The sequence below is a fragment of the Ascaphus truei genome, chromosome 1 (assembly GCF_040206685.1).
Source record: "Ascaphus truei isolate aAscTru1 chromosome 1, aAscTru1.hap1, whole genome shotgun sequence".
Taxonomy (NCBI): Eukaryota; Metazoa; Chordata; class Amphibia; order Anura; family Ascaphidae; genus Ascaphus; species Ascaphus truei.
Window position 1 is genome coordinate 414976992 of NC_134483.1, and position 12219 is coordinate 414989210.

The following is a 12219-nucleotide window of genomic DNA, read 5'->3' on the forward strand; positions in this document are numbered from 1 at the left end:
TGTCCTCCAACATAGAAAATAAAATGTTTTTATAATCGCTAGTGTCGAGATCCTATACATGTACCTTCAAATGGTAATTTTTTTCCCCAGACACTGCACAGTAATTCAATACTACAAGAACATTTACAACACAGTCACCTGCTCCATTGCACACATAGATCTCCTAAAACAGTACAATAAAAATAAAGAATGTAAGGACACATTGTGTAGATGTTGGTGGAAGTGTCATAGTATGGTGGCAATATGAAGCACTAAACGACTTCTTCTCTTGACCCTAGTACCCTTGATTCTTGCCCATTCTATTTTCTAACCCACCAAAACAAATACAACTTTGGTTGGAATAAATATAGACTATTTTGTTGGCTTTTATTAATGATAAACCAACACTCCTGACCTGTCAGCAAGTAGCCCCACCCATTGAACCTGATTATTCTCACCGCTGCTACATGACCCAGTGAGCACTCCTGGCCCGTAACAACTGTAGTCCCTCTTAGGAGTACACCCCTAGGCTCGCAGCACCTGACCCAGGAGTGGATCCTTTAGAACCCTCCCACATCTCAACATTGACCGCCGGAGAAAAACTGACCAGTCCGCACCTCTCCAAGTGTGACAAACGTAATAACACCACCAACACCTTTACCATATCCTCTTTTAATTCTTTTAAATATAATATAACATTTCCAAATACAATCATAACAATAAACATAAAACATAACATTATCCCATAAACATGAAACCCCTAAAGGGGTGGGTGAGGACCTTTTGGAGAGGCTTTAAGAGGATGAGAGAGGTAGGCCACATGATAACCTTAAATAACCTAGCCCTCATCCACCCTCCAGAGCAGCACTGCACAGCCCTCAGACCAAGGGACATGCTCCCTTTCCCTTATTTGGTCAGGGGTTCCTTTCTATAGATAACAGGGTCTTCCTTTCTCTTTCTAATATATAAATATAGCATAAACCTTTCACAAGGCAAGTTAAGGGCTATGTGACTGTGTTTAAACAGATTGTGCTCCCCTGTAATGACACTCAATACCACTATTTTCGTAATTGAAGAATTGAACATCTGCTCCCTTCTATCATATTACTTTAAATCAGACCTATCTTTATATAACTACAATAAACAGAAACCGTTCAAAGCAGATATTAATTTTATTTTTCCATGGTTGAGTCCAGTGGCGTAGCTAGACATGGACGGCCCCCCAGACAAAAAAAAATTCAGGGCCCCATGAATATTAATAGTGAATATTTTTTTTTATCCCTCCCCATCCACTCCCTGATCCTCTCTCTAATCATCAACTCATCATTGCCTCTGTGTTTACCAGGGAAGAATCAGGTTCAATAGTAGTGCTGCAGGAGGAAGCCACAACCTCCATATTAATGAACAATTGGTTAACTGAGGAAGAAGTTCATAAGCAACTTGAAAAAATTAAAGTTAATAAGGCACCTGACCCCGATGGCATACATCCAAGAGTTCTCAAGGAGTTAACCTTAGTAGTAGCAAAACCATTATATTTAATATTCAAGGACTCCATTTCCACAGGCTCAGTACCACAAGATTGGCGTAAAGAAGATGTGGTGCCTATATTTAAAAAGGGAGCTAGATGACAACCAGGAAATTACAGACCTGTAAGCCTGACTTCAATAGTAGGGAAACTACTTGAAGGTTTAATACGGGATAATATTCAGGAATACCTAATGGAAAATAAAATTATTAGTAATAGTCAGCATGGATTTATGAAGGATAGATCTTGCCAAACTAACCTTATTTGTTTCTTTGAGGAGGTAAGTAGGAATCTACACCAGGGTAATGCTGTTGATGTGGTCTACTTAGATTTTGCAAAGACTTTTGATACGGTTTCACACAAGAGGTTGGTGTACAAAATAAAGAAAGTTGGACTCTCTAATAATATATGCACCTGGATTGAAAACTGGTTAAAGGACAGACAACAGAGGGTTGTCATAAATGGAACTTTTTCAGGTAGGGCTAGTGTCGTGAGTGGAGTACCTCAGGGATCGGTACTGGGACCCCTGCTTTTTAACTTGTTTATTAATGACCTTGAGGTTGGGATCGAGAGCAAAGTCTCCATCTTTGCTGATGATACTAAATTGTGTAAGGTACTAGAATCAGAGCAGGATGTAATTTCTCTTCAGAAGGACTTGGAGAGACTGGAAACCTGGGCAGGTAAATGGCAGATGAGATTTAATACAGATAAATGTAAGGTTATGCATTTGGCATACAAGAATAACTTGTTATTGGGGGATATATATTGGAGATATATTGGGGGAATCCTTGATGGAGAAGGATTTAGGAGTGCTTGTAGACAGCAGGCTTAGCAATAGTGCCCAATGTCATGCAGTAGCTGCAAAGACAAACAAGATCTTATTTTGCATCAAACGGGCAATGGATGGAAGGGAAGTAAATATAATTATGCCCCTTTACAAAGCATTAGTAAGACCACACCTTGAATATGGAGTACAATTTTGGGCACCAATCCTAAGAAAAGACATTATGGAACTAGAGAGAGTGCAGAGAAGAGCCACCAAATTAATAAAAGGGATGGACATTCTAACTTATGAGGAGAGGCTAGCTAAATTAGATTTATTTACATTAGAAAAGAGGCGTCTAAAAGGGGATATGATAACTATATACAAATATATTCAGGGACAATACAAGGAGCTTTCAAAAGAACTATTCATCCCACGGGCAGTACAAAGGACTCGGGCCATCCCTTAAGGTTGGAGGAAAGGAAATTTAACCATCAACAAAGGAAAGGGTTCTTTACAGTAAGGGCAGTTAAAATGTGGAATTCATTACCCATGGAGACTGTGATGGCAGATACAATAGATTTGTTCAAAAAGAGGTTGGACATCTTTTTAGATGGGAAAGGTATACAGGGATATACCAAATATGAATACATGGGAAGGATGTTGATCCAGGGATTAATCCGATTGCCAATTCTTGGAGTCAGGAAGGAATACATTTTTCCCCTTAATGGGGTTTTTTGTTTGCCTTCCTCTGGATCAATAAGTATAGATATAGGATAAAGTATCTGTTGTCTAAATTTAGCATAGGTTGAACTTGATGGACGAAAGTCTTTTTTCAACCTCATCTACTATGTAATTATGTAACTCCCCATCACCAGCTCTCCCTACTCATCATCATCAGCTCTCTCCCTTCCCCTCAGCTTTCTCCAACACCCTCAGCTCTCTCTCAGCTTTCTCTCTTATCCTTAGCTGTCTCTCTCTCTCCCCCTCAGCTCTCTCTCTCTTCCCCTTCAGCTCTCCCTCTCTTCCCCCCATAAGCTCTCTTCCCCTCTCAGCTCTATCGCTCTTCCCCCCTCAGCTCTCTCTCTTCCCCCCTCAGCTCTCTCTCTCCACTCAGCTCTCCCACATGCCTACCTTTGGCGAGAGGAGATGATCAGAGGAGCAGCTGGTAGAGGAGTTAGGAGTTGCGCTGTGGCGGTAGATACCGGAAGTAAGAAAGACTTCCGGGTCAGACTTCTAGAGGGTACTCCACCCCTGCCGTCCTGCTCTGCCTTGCTGATTCCTCTACCGTCTTCTGTTAAACGCCGGTGTCCGCTGCTGCATACCATCTCCCCCCGCGTGTCCCAACATGGGGGGGGGGAGAGAGCGGGTCCCCTAAGAACACCGCCCCCCAGGCTTTGCCCGGGCTATATCTATGCCCCTGGTTGAATCTAGTCTATGTCTATGTATGTCTCTCAGGGGCTTATTCAAGGCACCATACATGACTGCACTCTAAAATTAGTATTATTATGTTTCCCCCACCCTGTGGGAGATTCTGCCATTACTGGTCGTGTGGTGCATGTTACATTCTGGTAACAGGAGGGCTGAGTCATCCGTTGATGGGGTGGGGACACAGGACTAAGCTTCTGAGGTTCATACCATACATATCTTTAGCAGTGCAGTGCCTCCATCTGCCGTAGGCTCCAGGGAACTGAAGATGATCTCCCACGGTAGAACCGATAACCTCTCCCCCCAGTAAGATCACACACCAGGACGGAGGTATAACAACAGGAACGTGTTATTGTCCCTACACCAACAACAGTACACGTCAATCTTCTGACTAATGTAGTCCCACGCTCAGCTAACCACTGAAGGATGGTCCCTGGACCTTCACTACAGGCCAAGGGCACCCGCAGCAGTCCCAGCTCTTCCCTGCCCCTCTAGCAGAGGCAGGGTATGGTCCACACTCACACTCCCCCAAAGGGAAGAGGACCAGAATAGTCAGGCTCTTGGCTGTGTGACCTGCCTCTCTCAAGGGGGTTGAGGCACTACCAAATTTGGGGCGGCACCTCCCTTAATTACAGCTAGAAAGAGGGCATCAGGTCTGTCCCATGATTGGACATGCTTAGGCCTGATGTCACCGCCTCCCCCTGTCACTCAAGTGCAGCACCAGTGAGTAGGGAAAACCCATTGTGACAGAAACCAGGGGATGGTAATAAATTCCGTATATAGGGCTCCCAGGATACTAGACAGTTTCTATCCTGTTTGGCCTGGGAGTGCAGCCTTATAATACATACACTCCATCCCACAGTTTGGAAAGCGCTGGAACTGAGGGATGAGAGATCCAGACCAGAGTTTGTCTGCTGCCTGATTTCTGTCACCTGTCATGCTAATTAGGAATCAGGTATGAAAGACTGATTTCCTGTTTGCTCTGGTCTCCCCACAAGAGCCAGGAGGCTGGAAGGCTGCTGAACTACAGAGGGGAGAAGCCTCTTCCCCAAACAGGTTCAATCTTTCTGTTCATTTGTGTAAGACTGCAAAAGTACCGTGTTTTGATGTTGGAAGTGGAAAAGCCACTTCCAACCCTGAGTCAGGGATATCTAAGTTAAGTTATCGCTCAGGTGAGCAGCTTTTGTTTTGATCTGTTTTCTGTTGTATGCACTGTGGCAGTCTCAGTGCCTGGGACTGAATAAACCAGGCATAGCCTGTTTAAAGGAACAGTACGTGACGCCTCATCATTTAACCTACCCTAAAAGACCGTGTTCTAAACAGTCCCGGACAAACGACGGAGCCCCGGAGTAAGCCGTTTGTCACATATGGTGGAGAATGCGGGCAGAGCACTAGGGGGTCTGCGGGTTGAAGAACTTTGAAAAAAAAAAAAAAAAAAAAAAAGTTTTTTTCATCCTCTGCAAACAAGATGGAAGACGTGGTGGGTGCGCTGGTACCAGAAAGACGCGAATGAAACCCAGCAACAACTGTTAATAGCCCAGCAAGAAACTAATGCAAACCAGCAGCAGACGAATGCAGCCCATCAACAGCTGCTAATAGCCCAGCAAGAGATTAATGCCAACCAGCAACAGGCGAATGCCAACCAGCAACAGGCGAATGCAAACCAGCAACAGACGAATGAAGCCCTGCAAAACGCGAATGCAAACCAGCAAGAGACAAACCGCTTGCTGAGAGAGGAGCAACAGCGGTTCGCTCAGGGCTTACAGCAGGAACTCGAGATCCTGAGGGGGACTATCAGTAACCTTCCACTGGCAGCGGCAGCCCCAGTACCGAAAATGACCAGGGCAAGCCACTACCTTCAGAAGATGGGACCCTCGGATGATGTGGAAGCCTATCTTCTCACGTTTGAACGCACGGCACAGAGAGAGGGATGGCCAGAAGCTGAGTGGGCTGGTCTAATCGCACCCTTCCTAAGCGGCGAACCCCAGAAGGCTTACTTTGATCTAGAGCCAGCCGAAGCTAACGTCTATGCAAAATTGAAGTTCGAGATCCTCGCCCGCCTCGGCGTAACCACGGCTGTTCGCGCCCAAAGGTTTCACGCATGGTCCTTCACGATGGATAAAGCCACCCGAAGCCAGATGTATGACCTCATCCACCTCGCCCGGAAGTGGCTACAACCCGAGATCAACTCAGCCAGCCACATCGTGGAACGGTTGGTCATGGACCAGTTCTTGAGGAAACTTCCCTCTGCCTTACGCTGTTGGGTCAGTCGGAGTGACCCCCACAATGCGGATGAGCTTGTGGCCCTCGTAGAAAGGTACAATGCAGCAGAAGAGCACCCGCAACCCACAGTCGTGGAGCAACCCCACTACCCGAGGTTCCAGGACTCTTCCAGAGACGGTAAAAGGGTACCGGGGTTAAGGGGCGCTGAAGAGCGGCGACCACCTTCACGCAGCACCAGCAACAGTGGTTCGCACACTAAGGGCAATAGCCAACATGGGGAGCCGGGAAAAGGCTCTAAGTGGGACACAGACTATGTACCTAAATGTGTAAATTGTCATGAGAGGGGCCACACAGCAAAAATCTGCCCACTAAATGATGAGCCCATGCAATGCAACAGCGTGGAACCTTATTCGCTGTTGTCCCAATGTATGGGCCCTAGCCCAGAGGACCCCTTGAATAACCATCTGTGGGCATTTGTAAAGGTTAATGGTAAGAGGGTTCGGGCACTTCTTGACTCTGGGAGCATGGTCACACTAGTGTCCGAATACCTCTTGCCCATTAAGAAGAAACAGGGAAACAGTTCACAAAGAGTGGCAATTTGTTGTATACATGGGGATAATCATGAATATTCCACTGTTGATGGTTTTTTTGAAACAGAGTTTGGTTCTTTAGATTTCAAGGTGGGTATTGTACCCAAACTGGCACATGATGTGTTAATAGGGACCGACTTTCCCCATTTTCTAAAAATGTGGTCCCCCGCTCAGAATAGCACCCAGAGTTCAATAGCGGACCATAATGAAGTATTAGAAGAAACAAATCCTTTCCCTTTTTCAGAAATGGAGGTTGACGAGGGCCCAAATAAGAAGGGGGAAAAGGAGGAGTGCTGTAAAATTCCCTTCCCCATCACTACTTTGGTAGGGAATACCCCAAATCAAGATGTTGAGCAGACACTTACCACCCCAGAACCGGATAAGACCCTCGCTGACATAGAGGTCAGTCCTGGGAGTTTTAAGAAGGCCCAGTGGGAGGACCCCACATTAGCGGTAGCAAGGGGAAATATACGGGACCAGAATAGTACTCCTGGCCAACCAGATAGGTCACTTGCTTACCCCTACTTGAGGTAGAGAACGACCTAGTATATCGGGTTGATAAAAGGAAATCAGTTACAACTAAACAATTGTTGGTACCACGGACATTCCGTAACGTAGTATTACACCTCGCACATAGTCATCCATTGGGGGGACACCTAGGGGTGGAAAAGACAAAAGAAAAGGTTCTTCGAAGCTTCTATTGGCCTGGGGTTCTGGCAGAAATTACGAATTATTGTTCCTCATGCCCAGAATGTCAGATCACCGCCCCGTTCAAGGCGTACCGCAGCCCATTGGTACCCCTTCCCATAATAGAGGTACCATTTGACCGGATTGCTATGGATCTAGTAGGACCCCTAATAAAGTCTGCTAGGGGACATCAGCATATATTGGTAATATTAGATTATGCCACCCGATATCCGGAGGTAGTTCCCCTACGTAGCACCTCAGCTAAAAACATAGCAAAAGAGTTAGTAGTTCTGTTTTCCCGGGTCGGGATTCCTAAAGAGATTCTATCTGACCAGGGAACACCATTTATGTCCCAAGTAACGAAAGAGCTATGTAAACTCCTAAAAATCAAGCATCTCAGAACCTCAGTCTATCATCCACAAACAGATGGTTTAGTGGAAAGGTTCAATAAAACCTTAAAGAGCATGTTACGGCGGGCGGTTGATAAAGATGGGAAAAACTGGGATTGTTTGTTACCGTACCTGTTATTTGCCATTAGGGAAGTTCCCCAATCATCCACTGGCTTCTCCCCGTTTGAACTATTGTATGGCCGACACCCAAGGGGCTTACTGGATATAGCCAAAGAGACTTGGGAACACGAGGTTACCCCTTACAGAAGTGTAATAGAGCATGTTGACCAGATGCAGGACCGCATTGCTGCAGTCCTACCCATAGTGAGGGAACACATGGAGAAAGCTCAAGAAGCACAGAGGAATACATATAATAAGGGTGCTAGGGTCAGAATTTTTTCTCCAGGTGATAGGGTACTAGTTCTGGTTCCCACCGTGGAGAGTAAATTCCTTGCTAAATGGCATGGGCCATATGAGGTCTTGGAAAGAGTGGGAGAAGTAAATTATAAGGTAAGACAGCCAGGTAGGAGGAAACCTGAGCAAATTTACCATATAAACCTACTCAAGCCCTGGAAAGATAGAGAAGTCTTGTTAACCCTAGTACCCCCAGGTCCGTCAGAGAATCAAGAAACTGACCCAGAGGTTAGCATAGCTGAAACCCTGTCTGTTCATCAGAAACGAGAGGTTCAGAATTTAGTGAAAAGAAACAAAGAAATCTTCTCTATACGGCCAGGTAGAACTAGCGTAATTGAACATGACCTAGTCTCTGAACCGGGGGTCCGAGTTAACCTTAAACCGTACCGAATCCCAAAAGAAAGGCTATAAGTTTAGAGGTTAAAAAAATGCTAAAACTAGGTGTAATTGAGGAATCCCAAAGTGGGTGGAACAGCCCTATAGTCTTAGTCCCAAAGCCAGATGGTACAACAAGGTTTTGTAATGACTACCGGAAACTAAACGCGGTGTCAAAATTTGATACTTATCCTATGCCCAGGGTAGATGAACTTGTAGAGAGACTGGGCAAAGCCCGATATCTCACAACCCTAGACCTAACAAAAGGGTACTGGCAGGTTCCCCTCACAGAAAGGGCAAAAGAAAAGACAGCCTTCTCAACCCCAGACGGCCTCTTTCAGTATAAGGTGTTGCCTTTTGGCTTACATGGAGCTCCCGCCACATTCCAAAGAATGATGGATAAAATTTTAAAACCACATGCTCGGTATGCTGCCGCCTACCTGGATGATGTGGTAATCCATAGTGAAGATTGGCAATCCCACCTTCCAAAGGTCCAAGCTGTGCTTGACGCAGTCCGGTCTGCTGGACTAACTGCTAACCCCGCTAAATGCACTATTGGTCTGGAGGAGGCCAAGTATCTGGGATATTCTATTGGCAGAGGTTTACTCAAACCCCAAACACTCAAAGTGGAGGCGATACAAAATTGGCCAAGGCCAGTTACAAAAAAACAAGTAAGGACCTTTTTGGGGTTAATTGGGTACTATAGAAGGTTTATTCCCAATTTTGCAACTAAGGCAACCCCACTAACTGACCTCACAAAAGCAAGAGGACCGCTAATGGTAAAGTGGTCCCCCGAAACCGAACAGGCCTTTAGAAGCCTGAAAGAAGCTCTCTGTGCCCAACCAGTGTTGGTCACACCTGACTTCTCCAAAGAGTTCGTAGTCCAAACCGACGCATCTGAGGTAGGGCTGGGGGCGGTACTCTCCCAGGAGTCTCAAGGTGAGGAGCACCCCATCCTTTATTTAAGTAGGAAACTAAATCCCCAGGAGAAAAATTACTCCATAGTAGAGAAAGAGTGTCTCGCAATAAAGTGGGCTGTAGAGACACTCAAATACTACCTGTTGGGGAGAAAATTCCGGTTGGTCACAGATCATGCACCCCTTACCTGGATGTGTCAAAACAGGGGAAAGAATGCTAGAGTGACCAGGTGGTTCCTAAGCCTACAACCCTTTAAATTTTCTGTGGAACACAGGTCAGGGCACAAACATGGCAATGCTGACGGGTTGTCAAGGATGCACTCCCTAATATCCATGGTCGCTCATCCCTCGAGGTCTGAGCTGGGGGGGAGGATATGTGACAGAAACCAGGGGATGGTAATAAATTCCGTATATAGGGCTCCCAGGATACTAGACAGTTTCTATCCTGTTTGGCCTGGGAGTGCAGCCTTATAATACATACACTCCATCCCACAGTTTGGCAAGCGCTGGAACTGAGGGATGAGAGATCCAGACCAGAGTTTGTCTGCTGCCTGATTTCTGTCACCTGTCATGCTAATTAGGAATCAGGTATGAAAGACTGATTTCCTGTTTGCTCTGGTCTCCCCACAAGAGCCAGGAGGCTCGAAGGCTGCTGAACTACAGAGGGGAGAAGCCTCTTCCCCAAACAGGTTCAATCTTTCTGTTCATTTGTGTAAGACTGCAAAAGTACCGTGTTTTGATGTTGGAAGTGGAAAAGCCACTTCCAACCCTGAGTCAGGGATATCTAAGTTAAGTTATCGCTCAGGTGAGCAGCTTTTGTTTTGATCTGTTTTCTGTTGTATGCACTGTGGCAGTCTCAGTGCCTGGGACTGAATAAACCAGGCATAGCCTGTTTAAAGGAACAGTACGTGACGCCTCATCATTTAACCTACCCTAAAAGACCGTGTTCTAAACAGTCCCGGACAAACGACGGAGCCCCGGAGTAAGCCGTTTGTCACACCATATTGACTACTGGCAGGCCTGCTTTACCAGGGCTTACTGCCAGGAGTAGGGCAGGTTAGTAGCCATAGGTGGCATGGCTACAATTAAAAGGTAATAATCCCGTAATACAGGATTAAAGTGCATGTTAAGAAGTTACATCAATTGATATAACAATGGAGGCGATTAAACAAATCAATTCTTTAATTATTTCTTCTTTCTAGGAATGGCTTAGTTAAATACACTTTCATTTTCCCTCATTTAGGCATCACAACCAAAGATGGCACAGCGATTAAAGATAAAGACTTTAAAGGAAAAGCCCAGAAACAGGTTCAGTTCAACCCTGGCCAGACGATAGCCACATGGAAAGTCAGGATAGTAGCAGATTATGAATATGAGGCATCAGAGACCTTTCAGATTATTTTATCAGATCCTGTCATGGGTGCACTGGAGTTCCCCAAAGAGGCAACTGTTGAGATTTTGGATCCTGGAGATGGTATGAATACTTCTGCTACTTCTTCTGGTGATAAAGACTCATATGTGGTGCTACTCTGTAAGACAACTTTCTGTGCTGGAAGATACCTTATATTGTAGCTCTCTTTCAAGTATTTTTCAAGTGTCTTATTGCATAGCCCCACTTGGTGAATATCGGTCTAAATACACTAATGACTCCATGTTTAGAAAGTGTGTCCTGTTTGGAATCTGCTAACAGAGATTAAATTAATCACACTGTAAAACAGCTCTGATTAGTGAATGAGGCCTTATAAAAAATATTATTTAATATGAAGTGGGTCACACTAGACATAATAAATAACAGTTGCGTATGAGTTTTCACAATGACAGAAGATCTTTCTTTAGATATAATTTCTATATTGTCTTAAAAATAAATTTCTGATGTATGACTTTCTTTTGTAGATTGATCCAGTAAAAGAACTCATGATTTTCAAAGCACCATATTTTCTGTGTAATCAATACGTGTACTAGTATTTCATGCCCATATTAATGCATATATTATCATCTCTTCTTTAGAATCCACTGTTTTCATACCTCAGCCAGAATATAAAATTGAGGAAGACATTGGTGAACTATTGATCCCTGTTAGAAGATCAGGAGATGTTAGTCAAGAATTTATGGTTATTTGCTCAACACATCAAGGTAAGTCACAACATCCCATACATAAAATGATTCCCCTTTTAATTAACTTAAGCCAGAAGTATGGAATTGTGGACACATTCTTACAATTCTATTGTAAATAAGTATAGTGCCGTAACATAATAATATTGAATACTATATATATATTGTATTATACAGTGCTCCAGTATAATCAGTGCTATACTTTATATATACTACTGTTCTATATCATTTTTGATGGGGTATAAAATGAATAGGAAACTTTCTAGAGGTCACAAGGACCAAACACCAAGCTCACCTGCCCCCAAAGGAAGTTACACACACTGATAGCATTACTGGGAGTTTAAAATACAATGGAATCTTCTCAACCATCACAGCATGTTCAATAAAGGTTGCAGTGCTTATGTGGAACCACTCCTCATTTTCTTCTCTAACATATAAGACACTACCTGTATGAAAGCATCGTAACATTCATGTTGAAGACAAGGTTAAGAAGCAATTAAAAACGACATTGACAACCCAAACATATTGTTGGCTATGTATCAAAGTCCCCACTTCAGAAGTGGGGCAAAACAATAGCACCAAATTTATCAAATAAACAACTCATCACTACTTTCAATAGAAATGTTTCCTTTGATAAATTTGGTTCACTTTTTTGCACAACTTTTGCTCAAATTTCATATAGAGGAGATGTTGCTACATAGCCCCTACTGCTTTATCTGAGGGTAACTCCCAATGTTTCTAAAAGGTTCATTGAAATCTAACAAATGGCAACTCTATGGCCCTATTCATTATGCCATGAAACTGCTTCCTAAATCCT

The 12219-nt window shown here is 44.2% G+C and overlaps 1 protein-coding gene across 1 annotated transcript in view; it reads left to right on the plus strand.

Moving 5' to 3' along the window:
• FREM3 (FRAS1 related extracellular matrix 3) overlaps positions 1–12219 on the plus strand; it is a 113792-nt gene that overhangs the window by 42907 nt on the left and 58666 nt on the right. Inside the window, exons 4-5 of the mRNA XM_075614370.1 lie at positions 10534–10764; positions 11298–11423. Coding sequence (XP_075470485.1) covers positions 10534–10764; positions 11298–11423 — 357 coding nt within the window. The remainder of the gene's footprint in view (positions 1–10533; positions 10765–11297; positions 11424–12219) is intronic.